The sequence below is a fragment of the Trachinotus anak genome, unplaced genomic scaffold (assembly GCF_046630095.1).
Source record: "Trachinotus anak isolate AG129_WGS33_773 ecotype Australia unplaced genomic scaffold, CSIRO_AGI_Tana_v1 ptg000028l, whole genome shotgun sequence".
In the NCBI taxonomy this organism is placed as follows: Eukaryota; Metazoa; Chordata; class Actinopteri; order Carangiformes; family Carangidae; genus Trachinotus; species Trachinotus anak.
The window spans coordinates 12,892,851-12,914,214 of NW_027273879.1; the positions used below are offsets into that span (position 1 = coordinate 12,892,851).

The window sequence follows — 21,364 nt, forward strand, 5'->3', positions numbered from 1 at the left end:
ATCTACACATTTTCTCCAACTGTGCAGAGCAGCTGGAGTCGCAGGGGTTGCATCCTGACATGGTCCTTACTTTATGATCTTCACATCTTAACATAGTCTGTTGAGATAATAGACGTTTATGTATTTACCCAAAGGAGAGCAGGGTAGATGAGCTGGGATTTCCTGGTTCCTGACACATTAAAGTGTTTTTTTTTTAAATTTTAGAATAACAATGAATGTGCCACATTAAACAAATGATTATATTTAATGTGAAAAGAGTCACTTGTAGTGATGAACTCAGAAACAATTATCACCTGACTCTCTCTCAGCGTTACAGAGCTTTATAGTTTCCTTCCACTGTTTTGTCTTTTCAAGCTACGCCTGCACTCTTTTGTTCGCAGACGACATTAGTGACTAGCTTGTGAACATGCTGGAGCATTTAGCAGCTATGGAGTCAGATATTTTCTTCAGTAGTTCATGGAGATCAAAAATAGAGCTAAAAATTACAGTGTGAGCATCGGACTTGGCGTTGAAGTGGCCAGAAATATGGCTCCAAATTAAAGCCAATGTTGCTATGTATTTGCTGGTTATGCAAGTAAGGAATCATTTGCTTAAAGGTTTGTGTTATCATCTTAAAAGGTGATAATATGTCAATGTTGTGTTCTCAATGTATTTCAGTTGTCCCTAAGTGGCCATTAAAAAAAATCAGTAGGTGTAGGTTTTATAATCACAATATTAATATGGAGCGATGTCGATTATCGATGAATGGGAATTTTTTCATATTTTATGGACCAAACAATTAATTGATTGTTCAAGACAATAATCAACAGATTAATCAGTAATGAAAATAATCAGTAGCTTGGGCTCTAATATCCTATAATATAGATGAATAATTAGTTTACATAATCAGAAAATGTGGTACAGAATTGGCAGAGACCTGTTTTAGGAAATGTGTCTCATAATTACAGTTTTTCAATTGATCCTCATCAAAATATTTTGTGTGCTTTCACTGGTATTGGATTCAAAACTCAGGCAACTATGAGGGAAAGACAAAAACAACAGCAACAAAAAAAAACAAAACAAACAAAAAAAAAATACAGCCTTCTAGAGCTAAATAAACAACAAACAAGCATTGTTGGGTTGAGCAGAGTTTCCTCGTTCTGATCTCTCTCTGCCTGTGTTTCTGTCTCACTCTCAGACTTGCAGAACAGGATGATCAAGACAGGGAATGAGAAAAAACCTGGTGAATAAGGCTGAATCCTGCTGGGGTTATATGAAAGGGAGAATTAATGCCGTCAAAATGCACAGGAGACACATAGAGTAAATTAGTGGCCCATGTATACATACACAAGAGGACTTAATTAAAGCTGTAAGGGGCATTATGGCTGCATGCAGATGCTGCCTTGAGGACACTTAGCATGCCAACAGATAACCTCACTGCACAGCCTATTAGTGCTCTGCCAGGCCAAATACAGTTCCTGACAGTGTGACAGCGTGACTGATGGCAGCCTGCTAGAATACAGCCGGCTGGTCCTGATGCTGCGATAGCACTGTGTGTAAATTACAGATATGAAGACTGCTTTCTTTTTATCTGGTTCTCCTGCCTGCAGAGGACACAACTCCATATTAATTCTGTTGTCCTTTTTGCCTCAGTCTGTCACTATCTGTGCAATGGAGTCAGTACGGAGAGAGCAACATTGGGCTAAACCCTAATTATTTAAGACAAAGGCGCTCACCCGTGATACTACAAAAGAAAAAAAAAAAAAAAAAAAAAAGAAGCTAACGTTGAGCTTCTTGCTAATGGCTCTTGTTATAATGTTGTGGGCCTGTGAGCACAAAGCTAATGTTATTGAGTTTGAAATGCAGTGACTTTCAGAGGATATGAATAAAATGCTAATGATAGCATTTGGGACGTACTGTAAAGAGCTATGGGGGCCACACTGGCTGCCTTTTCTAATAAGAGAACAGAGAGGCACAGCACGGCAAGAGAGATCAAAAATTCATGGGAGGATGCTGTAAAAGTAGCGCACCCTCAGTCGGCATGTTCGCTGCATGTACCGTCTTTCAAGCTCACTAATGAACCACTTGCACCGTCTCTCTTCCCGTCTACCTTGTTGGTTCCAGGTTTCACTTTGTGCAGTTGTCTGTTTTGAGTTTCACAGTTTTCTGTCTCTGATTCTGCCTTTAGAATCCAAATAAACAGGATTATATTTGCATTTGTCTTCAACTTGAGTTCAGTGATCATAATATCAAGGTGATGCCTCTGATACAGTAAGAGCAGAAGAGTAGCATGGGGGCAGTGTCTCTGGTAGTAAAGACGGCCTTTTCTCCTTCAATTTCCTTTTGATCATTTGAGAGTTTTCAGGCCATTAAATCTATTGATTTAAAAAATTTCAGAGTATCTTATAAACTGAGGCACAGAACCACTGTGGGTAGCGGTCTCTAAAAGATGCACTACAGTACAAAAACTCTTCATCTGGAGGCACCAGTGAAACTGTTACTGAGTCCTCAAACCATACTCTTCTTAAATCGTGTGTAGCGTGTTTCCGATACAAATCAACTTGTTATTACGAATTTTCCAACATAGTGCAAGTGTCATTTCCTGGTATTAGCGCAGCAGTCTCTTTTATTCTGTCCATTTGGAAGATAATGATACATTAAACATCCTTGAAACAAGGGGAATTGCTTTGAGAACAAGTGTTATTATCTTATCCCAACGCCACTATTCCGCTTTCATTTTCAGAAAAATTAAAGTTCAAACTGAATGTGAAATTACTAGTTGAGATAAATGTTTTCGGTGGTGTAGTGAGCACTGAGCTAGCATTCTAAAATATCCTGTCTACTCACAAAAGAGACAATATTGTGAATCATCGATTGGACTTCAGTACAAATTGTGTGGCCTAATAGGGCCTAAAAGGACCTTGAAATGATGAGCTTGATCCATTCCTTCAGAATTAATATCTCCTTCTGCTCTGCTTTTATGCAGTGATTGCAGTCCTTAGAAACCTGAATAAGCTTAAGAAATAACCCTTCTGTTCCTTAAGTGCCCAAAAGTTGCATCCTGTTCTTGTCTGTGTAAAGCTACCCTCTTCTTGACTTAGTTTTTATACCTCTTCTGACTCTTCCAGATCTTTTTGACCTCGGCCTTTATCCATTGGTGCTGTTATCATATTTGTCGCAATTTCAGTCACTTATCCTTGAGGACAGTTACAGCAGCTGCCAAATCAATACAGACATGTAGAAAATGTCCTGTATTTCACGTGTGGCAAGCAGATACGATTCGAGTGTGTACGTGTGTGTTTCTGCGTAGGAGTGTGGGCCAGAAATGGTCAGCAAGAGTTTTATTGAACAGATTCTTCAACTATTAAAACCTTCAGTTTAATTACGTTATTTGTTGACTCTGTCAAAACATGTGTACTATTTCTATTGAATGCCAATAAACTGAAAATGATAACGACGAAGAAATGAAAACACTGTTTCAGAGGAATGTAGCACAACATAGTAGTGTCACCTTCGTAAAACTGTATCCCCTCATTGCTGCTGATATTTATCAGACCAGACCATTCTATTGACTTTTATCAACCATGTATGGTCTAAATTTTTTATTAACCAAAGAGCATTTCCAATCACCACTATTCAAGTGTCAGCTTGTACAAATAATTTAATAATAGTAGCAAGAATTTTACTTGGACAAAAGTCACAAAGTACAAAAGTAGAAAGGTTGTGGCAGTATAGAATAATACTCTAAGTTGAAGTTAACATAAATATAAACTCTAAGTTGGTGAAGCTCGAAAACAAAAGGAAATTTAAATTATGATTAATATTATTTCTTAATATAATTGTTTTTAACTTGCTCATGTTCATGGCGCAGAATCCTGCCTGCGTCAGGACACGCTCATCCTGTCCTCCCTGCAGGGGCTCCCACTTCATTCTAGATAAAACCTTAGTGTATTTCAGATCGCGCTGCACCATGTTCACCTCCACAAACCTCCTCACGTGTCTCAAGAGTTATTTAGGCAGAAAACATGTTTCTTGATTGATCTCTTCACTTGGAACGATCTCTGTGTTCTGACTACAGAGCTGTACGCCACTGGTGTTTTTATATCCAGTTTAAAAACCTATTTCCATTATCATTTGGTCAGTTTTATTCACCATTAGAAAAAAATGACTCAATCTCTTCTCATATTTTGAGGTTAATTAACATCAGTGCAAGTTCACAGCTGTTTGTCTGAATGGGAGGAAGCAAACTTGTTTGTCTGCAACCTGTTCAGGAGCTTTGTTTGCAGCAGAGATGGAATCCTGATGACAATCCTGCTATAGATGCAGCAGATAAACCTTTTTTTTCTGATTTATGCCATATATATATATATATATATATATACACATACATATATATTTATATAGTTTAAAATACATGTGTGTGTGTTTATTATTATAAACACTTTAACAATTAAATTTTCCTATACACCTGTTGACCAGGCGTGCATTAGACAACACTTAGCCTGTGTATTTATCAAATCAAAATGCCATTCCTGCATAGACAATAAAATAGCTGCTCATTTTTAAGAAGACATTAAAAGTTGAGGAATGTGGTCAAAGTCTCAAGGCTACTCTACAGGCCAGAAACTGTAAATCAACGCTGAACTGCTGCTTTACCAAATTGCCATAGTAAAAATTTATAAAGTGCTCGAGGGCATCAGATTTTTACGTGGCCATTAACAGAGAGGAATATTAAAACTATTCTTATCTATTCACAGCATGTGGAATGCTTTTCCTTTCATTTGGGAAAAAACAATTATACAACAATTTATCACGTTTACATAGTAATTATCATAATGCAAATAGCATTTTGAAGCCCCTCGCCAATTCATCAATGTTTGCACTTTCTAAATCCAAACTCAATTAACTTCTCACTCACTAAAGGCTGACTGAAAACTAAGAGCTGACAGATTATGGACAATTTAAAAAGGACAAGCATTGTGTTAAAAATACTTGGGCTAGACGGATCCTTAAGGGGCCACTGGATTGTAATAATTCATCATAATTTCACCATTAATAAAGAGTCTAACTGCTCAGTCAGAAGAAGGAGCTGTCCATTCTGTAGCAGATTTGTCTCACTGCATGCACAAATCCACAATAAGCTGTGTGATACCACAGGGTGCTGAGGCTAACAAGCCCTCAGCATGGAGTAGAAGATGGTTCTTAGACGAAATGATATTTGCTGCTAGTCACTGCGTCGATTAGCTTTGTGTATGTCCAATCTCAGACATGCACTGTAAAAATAGTTTGTTCATAATATTAGAAAATATGGTCTTGTATTTGTTCACTGTCTTCAATAAGTGTAACAGTAGTTATTCTAGGAAATGTAACATAATGTAATATAAAGAGGTGGGTGTCTAGCTTCTATTTTGTTTAGCTGTTCAGTTCGTTCTGTCAAAATCTGAGGTTTACTTCACTTTCCTTATCATTTTTTCCTCTGCTTCCACAGGTAGGAGTTCAGGGAGTCTGACGGCAAGGTTGCTCTGTACTCTGGCACACTGGATTTGAAATGAAACAGTGGCTTTCTCAGATTTAATCTGAGAGTGTTTATACCCATATACAGTTGAACAGTTTGAGAAAAATAGTTTATACATCGTTCTCAAGGTATGGTGGAAAGACAAGTAAGTTCAGAAGTTCACAGCTTGAAAAACAATCCAGTTTAATATTCAGTAAAAGTGTTCACTGTGTGAGTTCTGAGGTCTGCTAAATATTGGAAGACACTGGTATCTGTCTGGTTTTCAGGAAGTGAAAAACATGTTCACTTGCATTTAGATCAACTGACTTCTTGGCCAGTCAAGTGCCTTCCACTTTGGCTGTTTAAGAAAAAAACAGAAAAAAGGTCCTTGGCTGCCTGGAACTGGTTTGCTTTGTATGAAAAGGGGCTAAATGTGTCCTACACTGTTCATCAAGTAAGGATGGAGCCCCCTCACACCCTGAGCTGAACGTTGGCACTTTAACCTCATAGTCGCATTTCAAAACCAATGTGCTTGAGCGTGCCCAAGAGAATAAAGAACACTGGATGCTTTCTTGGCTGCACTTTATGATCTTTGTTTGGTGTCTTAAAATTATATTCAGTCTTATCGGATTAGTGGGGTCCCATTTTGTTGCTGCAGGTCTCAGGTCTGCGTATCAATGTCTAATATCTAAGTGGGTTTGAGCGGACTCTATCAGCTTTGATCATGTGGTGTGTTATAATCACCACAGAAGAAAAATGGGATTTTTGGCAGAAGATGGACAGTGAGAACTGTGAAGCACAGGAAAAATGATGTATTGTAATGTGACTCTTTTGCTTCTTTCCAACGTTGGTCTTCTCTCTGGGTTGGTTTAGATGGATAGGATCTAGTTACAGTTGGTTCTGTACTTGGGTCCCTTTCAGATCAGGTCCCTTTTTTATTTAAAATTCATTTCTGCACTCCTGGTTTGGAAAGGTTTTTCATAGGTTTGTTCCAGACTAATATTTTAGAGCTGTGAAGACCTCTAGTTTGTGTTGAAGTTCATATTAAAATCCATGTTGTGTTAGAATTTGTACATGTACAACTACTGCATATATATATTTCAACATGAATATTGTGGGATGAAGATGCTTTGTTAGACCAGTCCAGTATTTTCAAAATAAGACACCCCCTCAGAACCAAGCATTGCCCATTCTTATGTTGTATTTCTGCCTTAACCTGCATTGAGACAGACTTTACAGGAATAATGAGAGCCACTGCAACACTTACAGACAAACAAATGTTTGCATGCACACGAGCTTCCAGTTCCACCGCTCACCCCCCCGCCCCCTCTTACCATGGCTAATGGTACAATGCCACCCAAGTCCTGCGGTGCCAGGCGAATGAGGGTCTGCACCTCGCTGGTCAGGGTGCGGGTGAGCGGATACTCCACCTGCCATGTCACCTCCCTCCCCCCCTGAGTCACCATCAGGCCGTTCACCTCCAGGTCCACCTGCAGCACTCGCTGGTAGCCCGCTGCCTCCACTCTGCAAGGGGACAGAGGGAGAAGATATGTGTTAGGAGTGGCTTTAGAGATAAGAGCAGCGTAGAGAATGATGGGTCGGTAGCAATCAGAAAAGGCACAAGCGAAAGGATAACAAGACAGGATAAGGTGGGGAGTTACAAGACATGAGAAAGTAACAGGGAAGTAGATGAGGTAAAGGAAAGAAAAGGAAGAAGCAAAACTAAAATAATGGAATAATGTGAACACAACAGGAGAGGACAGAGAGGGAGAAGAAATGATGAAAACAGACAAAGGAAGAGAGGGAAACATGAACATGAGTGGAAAGGGTGGAGAGAGAGGGTGGAAAGGGAATGAGGGGAAAAAAAAGAGCAGAAACAGGGAGGAAGAAATAGCTTATAGGAGGTGGTGAGAATGATATGGAGAAAAACAGAAGGGAAATTGGTCTTTATTGTCCATTAACAGGAGTGTTTGGTGTTGGGGAAAAAGGACCCAAAAACAGACTGAGAAATAAATTGTCCATTTTAATCAGGTGTAAAGAAAACATGAAGAAGAAAATAAGAACAAATAGTTAATAGAAAGTGGTAATGGTTCTGCACTGTTACATGCAGATGCTCTATATGGATATGCTATTTTTCCCCCAAATTTAAGCAACGCATCCCTCATCTCAGAATCTGATATGAAACTAATCGCAGCACTATTGAAATTCATTCTCACATCCACACAGAACCATGAAGCTGGCGCAAAAAAGCAATTTATTTTTCCTCTTGCAATATGGAGCCCTTCTTGCAGAGATTGCCAGGGCCAAGCAAATAATTTTCTCTCAGCTGATGGAGATGCAAACAAAGCAGAAAAACAATGAATGCAAAATAAATTCCTCCAAACTTATTTGATTTGCTGAGTGCTGGGTTTGATCAAGCCACTGCCTCTCTCTCTCTCAGGTATTCTTTGTCACAGTCCAAACGCGATGCAACACCTTTTCCAACAACCAGACACACACACATATACACATGCTGTCCTGAAAAATAAAATTCACTCTTGGGGATCTACAAGTGACCCACAGAGTGAAACATAACATGTAGTGTAACGCTTTCTTTAGATGACAGCGGGAAACACAACTTAAAGGCAATTTGTGAGATAGTAGAAGCAGAAATCTTTAGTAGAAAGTTGGTTTTAAAGTGTACCGTCCTTTTTATATTCCTGTCTTGAGCAGTGATGTTGGTTGTTTGGTTGTCACACAATTAAATCAAGGCTGGAAAGAGGCCAATTTGAGCATGAGCAAGATCCAAGGTTTTCCTTGAACATAGTTTGGCCAAGCCTGCATTTAAAACTCCCCCATCTCCCTCTTATGTGTTTGCACTTCAGACACTAGCCTCACTTCAAAGTGCAGATTTAAGGCTCCACTCTGGTAGAAAAGTGTAAGAAAGAACAGTTATGGAAGCCGGAAATTAGTGTGGATGAAAACGGCTTGAATAGCAATTCTGGGTCAGGCAGAAAAGCTTTTCAGTTTCAGTGGGTAATGTTCTGAATTATACTAAATATGTTTCCAAATTACCACTGAGAAGCTCTGGCTCAGGATGATCACATGTGCATATTGATGTGAATGTGGCCACACGGTGAGTGCTTTTGAGAAACAATTCTGTTATTGAAAACAAGGGGATTATACAGGTATGCTGAGGTGTAGTGCAGCTCAGTTGGTGGTGGTTCTTTGTAATATTGTTCACACTGTTGAAAATGTTCCTGTGACTTTCTCACAATTTTTTTTTTTTTTTTACCAAAACACATACATAGCACTTCTTTCCCACCAACACTATTTTTTCACACTGTTATATTTTTCAGCTTAGACTAAAGGATGAGGGTGGTGAAAGTTCAGAATTTTGTTTTTATCAACAAATCACTCATGGATTGAACAATGTGGGTTGTTCCTCCTCACTGTTGTTGAACAAGTATTAAAAACACATGAGTCACGCTGTTGCGTTGGGTTTCTTCACTCTGATGAAGACTGTAGTTCATATTCAGTCCATGCCTCTGTACATGTACACTCCTCTACTGCTGTAAGTAATCACTTGAGAAAAAATATGTATTAATCCACATTGGAAAATAGTCCCCAACAAAAATACGATTTACACTAAAACTTAAACTACAACAGCCAGCCATTTTAGGAAATTACTGAGCCTTAAAAAAAAACAAAAAACGATATATTTGTGACCTGTTTTTAAAGGTTTACATGAGCTGAGCATCACAGCCAGGATTGAGAAGTTGAAGGGATGTTTTTTGGGTGTTTTGTGGGTTGTGAATTGTGGGAATATGAGTTGTGGACAGGAAGAAAATTATGCCAGCCCCATAATGTTATATACTGTAAAATGTAGTGCAAAGTATAAAATCAAGACGTTACATCCTGTTTTCTGCAAAATATGTACTGTACAGCACATATTTGTCACATCTCTATCACATCTTCCTAGACTGTGCCCACTACATTAATGTTTAAATAAGTTTAAAACAATAAAAAGTTCCATAGTTGTTGGTATTGGACCACTGGCACTATAAAAATACCAAAACCTGATAAGGGATTTATAAAAATATTCAAAAGCATGGCCAAGTATTCTTACAAAATCCGTCTTAATAAAACATCTGAGAAAAAACAAAGTAACTATTACATTAGAAGCACTTTGTTGGCACTTTTTGAATCGTGCTTTTATGTAATGTGCAGTTTAGCAGTTTCTAGGATAATTTTTGCACTTTGAAACACATTTCCTTTTAATCAAAGTTAAACATCAAAAGCAAAACAGAGGAAATAAACTGCTGAGAGCAAACATCTCACACAACCCATACTGTAGATTGTAGTTATGTGTGGTTACCCACATTAAGTGATTTGTTGAAAATCCATAGTTTTGGGTTTTGCGGCTGTGAACTGTGAGGATCAGTCACTCGCTGGAGCTCGAGTTCATCCATCACTTTCTTTTCCAGTTCAGTGTCTTTCTCAGGCAGAAATTTTGAGAGCTGCAGAGCCACAGTGGGACATCCTTGACTGGCTGACAACATGCTGGGCTCAGGGGTAGTGACTGCAGTGATTATGTGGTTTACGCTTATGGTGTACAATTATAGCCAGATCAATTATGTGCAGCAGACATTTCTGCTTTACAATGAAGCTGCAAACAATCAGGGCTTTAGTGCTGAACACTACAATACAATTCCCCTTCTGTGCTTCTTCTTTGTTGTCTTTATTATTGTGTCTCTTTCTTTTCTCTGCACTTATTCTCTCCATTCCTCCCTCGCCTGCAGTGTTGTGTTGCTTCCAATAGAGGGTGGTGCACCCTCTCTCACCCCCACCCCTTCAACCAGTGTGCGTTTGGGATGATAAATGTCCTCAGCCCACCGGTCGGAGAGGTCAGCCCGCTTCCTCCATGTCTCATTAGAAGCACATCTGCACCGTGTGCCCTTTTCTCGGCACAATTACCATACAATTCAATACACTCACTGGCAACCATCACTTCTCCCGCCCTGCCTCATGGGTGGCGATGAGAGCAAAAGGTGAACACTGAGACCAAAAAACAACAAAAACAAAACAGAGCGGAAACAGGGTTAGAAGGGCTACAATAAAAGCCGCGCGTCTGCTGGGATCACAGAACTGACTGTGCCACTACAAAAGCAGCACGACGACAATGCCGCGGTATCATGGCAGGTTTGTTGTGGTGAAACGAGGTGGAAAATCGGTCATGTCATTTTGAGGAAGCTTTTGAGGGTGTCTCCATTTGTCAGTCCTGTTGTTGGGTGTGAAAGCACGAACGGAACAGGGTAAAAGAATATACTCAGAGAAAAAAATACACACACTTTCTATTCTGTAAGATACATTTCAAACACACCCTTGAAGCAACAAAGGGGCTCTGAGTGGGATGAAGCCACGTAACAGCAACAAAAAAAAAAGAAAAAAAAAGAAAGACAAGATTGAGGTATCTTTTATTTGAAAAAAGAAAAAAAAAGTAGAGCTAAGAAACACAAAAGCCTTGTTAAACATGCATTCTCGTTTCACTCTCAACACCTCCGTGGGTATCTGGCTCTGAGAAAAGTAGTGAAAGAAAAGTCTACTGAGACCTAAAGGGGTTCCTTTCATGCATAGCAGTGATTTGGTTAGCAGTGACAACAATGATATATCAAACAGCTGAATCTGTTTCAACACAGTGAATCAACACTGAGTCCAGCAATAGAAGGAGAAGGCCGGGGTGTATGCTCAGAGATTAATCCCTCAATCAGCTCCATTCAGGTAAAAGTGGATAGATTTCTGTCTCTGTGGGAGCCAGAAAACAATGGGATTTACTTCAAAACCAACATGTCCAACCTGTCTTCTCAGCCGGTGTGAGGACGCGTTGTAAATAAACATGTTGGCCGCGACTGCGCTTTTTTGTGTGGTCGGATTTCCGCGGTGGATTTTCACGCCAATGCGAGTTTGTTTGTTTGATGTGTTGCCGATAAGATGTTTGCTTGTGGCCCTGCACACACAATTTTCTGTGTGTGTTGAATGTGGGTCAGGCGAACAGGAGAAGAGGACATCTGCGTGAAAGAGTATTCCAAGACGGAAGTGTTAGGATGCAGACAAACAACTCCTGGCTAAAGAGATTTTTCATATTTTACACAAGTGGCACTTTGTTGCTGTTAATCTATGTACAGCTGGAAAATCTGCTGTAGTGTGTTTTATCTAAGGTCAGATGCTGGCAGCTCATCAGCATTTTACCTTTTTTGAAAAAAAGGATTAATCAATTTTCTATTGTTGCTTCAAAACTTTTTTTTCTCTTTTATCAAGTAGACTTTTTTTGTAGCAGAGCTGCTGGCACCAGGAAAATATTAACAGATGGAGAAATTGTACGGAAAACAGTATGCACAGCTGCCATGGCCATAATTGAATCCTGACATGTGAGGCCAGCAGTAATTCAACAAAGCAGGTGTGACCACAGGCAGAATGAGCAACTCCTGCTGGCCATCTGTCTCCACATAAAGGTCCACCTTCTGCTTTGATCTCTCCTGTGTTAAACGCATTTTTCAGAAAAAAAACTGTGAAATCTTAATTACCAGTGATTTGCAGGTCTAAATACAGGAAAGGAGCCAGAAGTTATTGGTTATTTAGTAACAATGCTGCGCCTAATTCCAGGGAATTTCTACCAGTTGTACAGTTTTACTCCAAACCTATTCAACAAAGAGGAACATGGAAGGAACAGTTTTTATGGGGAATCACGTGCCTGAACTATTTCTTTGCATGTAACTTGTAGTACGACAACAATTTGTTGACAGAGCCAGGCTTCCAGTCTTTATGCTCAGCTAAGCTAACTGAGTTCTGGTTTTCACTCCATATACACAGTCGTGGTAAGTGCATAAGAATATAGTTCCCCAACATGTTGAACTACTCCTTTACTGGAATCCTCACTGTGCAGAAAAGACTGTTGTGTAATTACTGTTCTTTCTTGCTCCCTGAGTGCCCAGATGATTTGCTTTTGCAGCTGTTTTAATTATTTGCAGTTCTCTTACTCTCCAGCTGTGTGGCAACGTGTTTTCTGTATTTGGAGTCTCCATGTCTCTCCAAACAGAAGCCCATTTTGATTCTAATTGCTTCGAAGACCTCAAGGGGAATCAGATAATATCTCAAGTGAATAAAACCTGGTGTCAACAGGATCTCCATCTGCTGCTTACTACACTGTAGTTATAAAGGTCACATTAACAGTAAAGGCTACCTCTGGCTCTACGAGTTTAGCAGAAGCTAACCCCGAATGAGTGTGTAATGAGGTCATTTAGCCTGGTGTAGTCGGGGGTCATTAGAATATTATGATTAATAAATTAGGATCTAGTGTAGCAGAAACCATATTTTGTGTGTGTGTGTGTGTGTGTGTGTGTGTGGATCTCAAGGGAGCCCAGGCTTCTCTCTAATGAGTTTCACTATCTCAGGTCTAATTTCTGTCTCTTCTCTCTCCGATGATGCTAATGAGATCCCATTGAAAATACCAGAGCCTCCTGCACCACCACCACCGACACTTGTCCTCCAATGCACCAGTGAACAGCAGAGCCTGCCATGCAACAGAACGTGATACAGTTTGGAGAAGGTTGCTACAGACAGCAGAGCTGTTGGAGGGGGTTGGGGTTGGTGATGAGCAGGAAGGAGTGACAGAGAAAGAAAAGGGTCACATAATCAAGCAAGTTAAAAAATGATGTGCGAGTGATCACAATTTATTCATGGTGAAATGGCTGAAATGTCAAATTCTTCCCCAAAGACAGCTCACTGAGCCTCATCAGTTATGTAGCAATAAATGTACGGTGCTCATAAAACACTATAATCCTAACCTTGTGCTGTCTGGGGGGGGGGGGTTGATGCCTGTTTCATCTGCGTGGTATGGAATGGATGTGTTTATGGCGCAATAAACATTGACACATGACAGACAGATAATGAAAGAGATCATAAAATGAAACCATGTCAAGAGGCAGATGAAACATAGAATAACCAATTTATGTATGCAGGAGATTTCCCCCAGGATCTATCAAACCCTCAACACCGGCCCTGTCCCTGTCTGTACAGATTAGTTTGCTTTCACAGTGCAAAAGGGTCGGGGGGCAGAGGGTGAGAAAACTGAACGAGAAATATTGAAGTTCTCCCAAATTGCCTTTTTGGTCCGTCTCTCCTTCGATATTTTCAGAAATAACCCCTCTGTTTTGTTCTCTTGCTGTCGTTCCTTCCCTGACCTCTTGTTCTTCCCATCTCCTCCTCTCTCTCTTCCCTCTCCCCTTTCTCTCCCATTCCTCTCTCCTCTCTTAACCCATCTCGCCTTTCTCAACTGCCTGCTGGTCTGCTCTCTATTTTTTTTTCTTCTCTGTGCCACATTTTTCCTATATTCCTCTCAAACGGTGTGTGAAATGAGAGGATTCGGGCTTCCTGCATGAAACAGATGTGGCTCCATGCATCAACCAATCAAAAGGCAGTGTCGCCACTCTGTACCACATCGTAGCAAAAGCCAATCAGAGCTGAAAAAGCAGCCGAGGAAACGCATCTCACATCTACCGAGAAATTGGAGATATAAACATGGTCTATGGCTCTATGGTGAGCTCATCTTTTACGAGCTGAATCTAAGTCACATCATGACCAGACACACAATGTCAAAGCAGTAACACTTTTTTTTTTTTTTTTAAACCATGTGACCAACATCATCAGAGAATTTATTTTCATTTAAATTCATCACACTCTCGCAAACAACAATTTTCTGACGACAAGTGTGAAAAAAGTGGCATTTTTTTCTGTCAGCATACTGTTTCTGATAATACTCCGCTTATCACATAGCAACAGGGTGCCAGGAAATGTATGTAAATAGATTTTAAGAAAAAAAAAACATATACACACAACTTTACCCGTCAAACACTCACATTTCACAAACAATCCTGTCTTGTTAAAATAACTCAATGTAAAGCTGTCCTGTAAAGTTTTTTTTTTTTTTTTTTTTTTTACCTTTCATAAACACATAACATTTTTATGTCATGCTACAATCTGGTAAATAGGACCTGCTCAACATCATTATGTCAGCATTGCCAAGGTGAGTATGTCACCATACTGGTGTGACTATTTTGCGGAAGTACAGCCTCACAGAGTTGTTAAAGTGACTGTGAACTCAGTCTTGTAATGGTTGTGTGGTTAACATAGTGTATGTTGATTTGAATCACAAAATAGATCAATATTTCACAAAAACCACAATCTTTCCTTAGCCATTAACCAGTATTTATGTGCCTCAGCCTTCTGTGCTTTGTATCTAACCGTTCGGCCTGTACTCTGTAGATCAGCAGTATGAGAGCACCACACTTCCTTTAAAAAAAACAAAAAAACATTGCCAGTGAACATAATCCACAAACGCAATTACATTTTCTCCAAAATGCATGGGGCATGGTAAATTAGCAGTATACGGAAGGATTTTTTTTTTTAGGATCAGGGATGTTCAATTAAACTCAATTTAATTTTATCTGTATAGTGCAAATCTCAAGGCACATTACACAGTAATATTATACAGAGAAACCAAAAGTTCCCACAATGAGCAAGCAGTCGCTGACAGTGGAGAGGAAAAGCTCCCTTTACAAAATGTTCACAGTTTCACAGCTTTAAAAAAAACTGTATTCCTTGTATGGTCACTGATGTGCTGTTAAGGTGTGCACACATTTGAAAAAACACTGATTATAAATTACAAGTAGACCACGCCTGATTTTTAAAGGAGACAGAAATGAATACAGCCTCTTAAAACCCTTTGAAAACAAGTGCTTACCTCTGGGTCAGCTCCACTTTACTGAGAGATTGTGTGGGGAGGGCGAGCAAAGTCTCAGCAAAATTATTTTATTAATTTTATTATTATTTAAATTTTTGTCTTATAGTCCATCTGTATATCTATTTTCTCAATTTCTCAATTGCTTGACACATGAAGCGTTCAGAGACCACATGACGTCCGCTTGTGAGCCGCCGTCACCTTTTAACTGTTGGCCACTAAACTGTTTTTGTGGACCAGCCGGTGGTTACGAGCCGCACTGAGGACAGTGAATACATTACTGCACAATCAGTCGATGCATAAACACCACCTCCTATTCCCTTATTGATTTCCGTGAGCTGTAGGAGTGTTAGTAAGATTCTCCAGAGGGCTATGATGCTCATCCTCTTATCCCGGACAATAAGATCAACTCAGTGTGACTGGCTAATCTCCTCTTGGAGTTTAAACTCTCCACCAGAAATGACACTTCTTCTTTTCCTTGTTCCTCACACATATACACATAGATGACTACGGATTAGATGAAGTTGTCCTCTCCATTATTGGCTGCCTGCTACTGTTAAATCTCATGATGTGCATGATTTTTAGGCTTTGTGTGTAAAGGTCTGAGAGGCATCTACTGTATTTGATTGGGGTTTTCTGTTGTACGTCTTTCATTTGATCTCTCTTTTTCCTTCTGGCTTACTGCTCCCCTCCCTTTATTCACCCTCCTTTTTTTTTTTGTTTTGTTTTCCTGTTTTTTGTGTGTCAGTAATCTATCTCTCAATGTGCCATAACATTGTGGGAACAGAGGAATTTACCATGTAATCACCACTGTCGTCCCCATTTCACTGGCCTGTCCTCTTCTGCTCTTAAAGTAATGGCAGCAGATGGATTTAGTAGCAATGTAAACATAGCAGAGGCTTTAGAGAACTTTAGAATGAATAGAAAGGTAATTTCACCCCAGCTCATACCTTTGGTGTTGTTAACTTTTAGCAAGGCAGTGTAGTATACACTGTGGAGTCTGAGCAGAGTGATCATTTTGAATAGGTTTATACCTTCAAGTCATTATAACTTCTGGCTTTGGAAAGCTTTTTGGATCATTAGAAAGTTGAGACGACAGTGAAATTTGTTGCTTCCAATACTGCCTTTTGTGGGGCCTGTTTGCAGTCATTGATAAGTTTCTCAACTTATTACACTCAGAGTCTCAAGGTTCAAACCCAAAGGTCCTGCCTTTGATCTGCCAAGATGCTGTCAAAAGTCCTTCAGAAACATCTGTGCAATGTCACAGACACTGTGTCCATATTTTCCTACAGTCTGTGCAGGAAAATACTTAATTACAATCAACATACTTAATCACAGTTAACTGAAGAGCACAGTGTGTGGGTAAGGGAGGTGGGAGCGATTTATGAACAAGTAAGATATGACAACACAATGATGCATGTTAATGAATCAGTGCTAGTTACATGCTAATGTAATAAGCCCTCTGGCTATCATGTAAATCAGGAGGCCTAGGGGAATTGTGCTCTGAGGAAAGTGTTGTAGCATACTTACTATGAGCTTTTTTTGCACACAGACACTAGTGTGCTTATTTTTACACACAGTTTACAACAATTACTTGATTCTATTTTTTGTTTTTTTTCTATTGTTATATTTTAGTTTCTGAAATGTCTCTGTAAATCTACCCTGGATTAAGAAAGGTTAGAAAAAATCAATGATACATTTCTACATTATTGCATTTAGCTTCACTGATGCAAACTGACTGCATAATTAGCCTGCCATTTATTTTTTTCTCTTAAATTTCTGAAGCTTGTTTTTCTGTCTCACCTTGCTGTCCCTGACACAGAAGAACCTCCTTTATTGTGAAATTCGGCGGGTAATGCAGCAAATTTTTCATGTACAAAAAATGTACAAAAAATTCACTTCGGGTCATTTTCTATGAAAACAAATAAAAAGTGACCCAGACACACCGCAAGAGTATTACATTTAAAAAGAGCTCTTTGTTTCTGAGAACTCATAAATTATATTAAAAGTTTAGCTTGATTTGCTGTGTTCACACACAAAGGGTATTGTGCCCACGCTGTAGTGCCTCTGAGTTTTTAGCTGCTGTCTCCTCTTTGTCTAACTCTTCCAGTCAGGTCACTGTTTCTCTTCCAGTCGGGTTAGGGCTGTCGGTACTTGTACCAGTGTATTGTGGGTTATTTTATGATGCTAATGGGTCATTGTTGGACTTTTTTTTTTTCTAAATCTCACTCTCTGTTTTACTTGTTTCACCATTTCTGGCAGAGTAAATCAATATGACAGCAGCACTTATTTTCCTCAGAGATCGATTCTGCAGTGTTGCTCTTTTTTTTTTTTTTTTTCTTCGTTTCACTTATGTCGCCACAATGGTTAAATCAAAATTTTTTTTTCCAAAAAATCACTAACTAGTGGGCCACATAATCAGCAGGCTGGTGGCTTTCAATGTACCAGAATGGAAATCTTGTTTATATCTTTACATGATTAAAACTAGGCCTCACATAAATGTTTCCTTGAACCAGTGACACCTGCATGATTTCTGGCAACACATCTCCATCTCTGTCTCTCTCTCTCTGTTACACAAATACATAAAAACAGGCAACAAACCTGCATGCATGTGCATACCCCAACACAAACCTTAACAAACAAACCTAAACGAACCTTTCCCTGGCTCAGTTTATTAAATTAGTGTATCAGGACAGGGTTAATAAGAATGCCGGCCCCAATGACCCCTTGGAGCATTACTTCTGCTCCCTCGGCTCATTAATCTGTCAAGTAAACAGAGCCTCCTCCTCCTCCTCATCCTCGGGATGAAGAGAAGGTTTTGATGAGAGGCATACCGAGCCGGATTTTGCTGTCCCATACATTTCTCTCCATCTGGTGTTACAGACAACAGTTGCGCAAACAACTTTCTAAGATGAGATTTATCTCTCGTCCATCACAAACACAGATACACACATATAGACACGCACTCAACAGTCCTACTGAAGTCTAAACAATATTTTAGATACTGTGGTGAGTATGTCTCTACCAGATTCCATTTACACCTGTTTGATTTATGAAAGATATCCCAGATCCTAATATTAACCTCACTCTATATGGTATGTTTAAATTGTTTGTGCATGCCTGTGTGGAAATCCCTTAACAAGTTCTTGCTGTACCTCAAGTATAAAGTAAACCTCAGAGCGAGCTCTAAAGCATTAACAGGGGCCAGAGATTCAGCGGATGATTTATTAGAAGATGAAGTGGATCAGAGGGTCTGAGCCCAGGGTCCCAAGGCCAATAGACCTGCCTTATCAAACACCACCAGGCTTCATGGCCAATCTCCAGCTTGTCTGTGGGCAACTCCCCACCACTGCTGGCTTTGGTTGCTGATAAAAGTCAGATTAACTACAGAGCTTTGTTAGGAGGAGAGGAGACTTCTCTTTACTTTTACTTCAAAAATATTAATATGCTTGATTCCTAAATTAAAACTCAAAGAAATGAGAAAAGCTCGTTTTTAAAATGAGCTTTACTGTATAAATCACATGGGGAGAGCGTGGACCGCTTTGATTCACATATGAATACTTATGACGGGGCTTCCCTATCTGATTGTGGGTTTCTGTTTCCCTCTTTACTTGACAACATCGGCAGACCACTTATAAATGTGACCCTAAAACACAACAGACAAAGGAAACCACAACAGACTGACATCATAGATAAGAGAGGAAGTTGACCTCCTGTTGGTGTCCATCTGATTTCATGCATCAGCCTTGGATTAGCCACAGGGCCAAGGCGTGATTCACAGTCCCTGAGGGCTCAATCAAAGATGTTTTACTTCACACAGGCAGATATGCTAGTTCATCGATAACACACAGGTCAAGGATATGATAGAATCCACAGTAAATGTCTAATTCATGTCTCGAGTTGTTAAGGGAGAAGGTTGGATGGAGGAGAAGCCAGAGCATATATCTGTGAGTAGGAGAGGATGTGGTATAAATCATTCTCTTGAGATTACATTCATTATATTTCATGAGTGGCATCATGTGTATTTTGATTTCCATTAATGATGACAGGTTGGAATGAATAAGTGTTTGTGTTTTTATTTTGATCATATTAGAGCCAGGGGGCTGCTTCCTTTATGGAGCCTTTATGATTGAATAAAGCATGGGAAGCCCCAGCAACACATAAGACTCACATGCCACTCATGCAAATTAAATTACAGACGATCAATACTGCAGATCCATCTAACGATCACATAGTTCCCTGTCTTAGACTGCTGTAGAAATGCTTTTTAATATGAGGGAGGCAGTGAGAAGAGAGTGTTTCACTGATGCATTAGTGGCCCTACGGGTAAACACAGCAGAATAAGATGTCTAGATGATTGCTTTAAAGGATTACAGGATGTATTCAAATATTTTTCATACCAAATTGTATGCTATCCGCACCTGTGATAAGCCAATTGAAGAAAACAGTAGTTCACAAACATACAAATTAGACCACCTGGGAGGGTAATTGCTTCTCCTACCCTATCCATCATCTGTAACATTGTACTTTCAAAAAGCCATTCACACATCCAAGGACATGCAGGAAAATATATTCACACACACAGACACACACACACACACACACACACACACCCATACTTGCGCTTCCATCTTTGTGAGGACACTCATTAACATAATGCAGCCCCTAGCCCCTTACCCTAACCTTAACCATCACAACTGAGTGCCTTAACCCAAGCCTAACCCAAACCCTGACCTAAACCTAATTCTAACCATAACTCTACAACCAAGTCTTAACCCTCAAAATGTGATTTGAAGGTGTCTCAAAAAGTGAGGACCGGCCAAAATGTCCTCACTCTGTTAGTAAAATACTTTTTTTGGTCCTTACTATGTAGCAAGTACAAATACACACACGTACACACACACACACACCTGCAAACATAAATGCGTCTAATCTCTTTTCTTCTTCTTTCTTAGTCCATATACTGTCTGAATCTTCATTTTGTCTGCTGGAGTGCATTGTTTTTGAAGCAGTGTTAATTAAGCTGATAACAACATGAACTAATCACAGCTGCCACACTCTTCAAGACCCAAACTAATGGTAGTCTGTTCTTTAATTTCCCTCTTAATCAAATACACATAAATAGGTGCATCTGTGGAAGCAGCAGCAGCAGCAGCAGCAGTCAGGTCATTAACATCCATGCATCTCACTGATGCATGGAGAGTTCCTCCATCGGAATCAGATTGCACTGACGGGACCTCTGATTTAACTCAGGTTGTAAATGCAGTCCCACTGGCCTGGCGTGCTCTGGCCATTGATTGTATGTGTTCATTCCCCGTGCGAGCTAAGCTCGGTGCAATCAGAAAGAACAGCACAAGGCCCTCTGACCTCTCCCCCGTGAAGTGAAGAGGAATGAATATTGAACTTCTTTCGCATTCAATTTTCACTCATCATTGTTCTGTCAGTTACTCAGGTTCCTAATGACTCTCCAGCATGGACTAAAGCTGCCTTATAGACACATATTCACTAACCCAAACAATGGACATTTGCATGGACTTACGGTTAGTTAAATGTCACCAGTGAATGAACAAAACATTGTGTTGAAACTGCAGCTCTGCGGGCAAAATCAAATACAGAAACTCTGAAATTACACACCCAGCTAATGTATGGAATATAATCATTATATCCACTATAGGATGACACCATTGCTCATAATAACAAATGACTATGTGAGTGACAAATTTCTATTATTTTCTAATGACAGGATTTCCATAAGAGAAGCCACATGATAACTCTCTTGCATTTCATATGAAGGGTGGAGAAAGTGAGAGGACCTGTCATGGAGATGGGGCGAAGAAGTGATGAGAGCAGGAAAAGATTGCACCCCATACAAGACCTCAGGCTATTATTACCATATCGAGAGAACAATCAATCAAATTGGGTTAAAATGTACATGCTGTTTCAGGGCCACTTAGATATGCATAATGAGATCATGAATGCAGCACAGCTTCCGTATGTGGCATAGAATATGCTCTCCATACTCCCGGGGCCCCAGGTAACCTATGGGTGATTGAACACAGCAAGTAATCCAGGGACCAACACCCCCTCCATGAATCTGTAGATTGTTGTTCAAGTTC

At 39.8% G+C, this 21,364-nt stretch overlaps 1 protein-coding gene across 3 annotated transcripts in view; it reads right to left on the bottom strand.

The window, feature by feature from the left end:
* LOC139611625 (transmembrane protein 132C) overlaps positions 1-21,364 on the bottom strand; it is a 137,870-nt gene that overhangs the window by 29,776 nt on the left and 86,730 nt on the right. For all 3 annotated transcript variants that reach the window (XM_071466450.1, XM_071466448.1, XM_071466449.1), the window contains one exon: positions 6,808-6,997. In XM_071466450.1, coding sequence (XP_071322551.1) covers positions 6,808-6,997 — 190 coding nt within the window. The remainder of the gene's footprint in view (positions 1-6,807; positions 6,998-21,364) is intronic.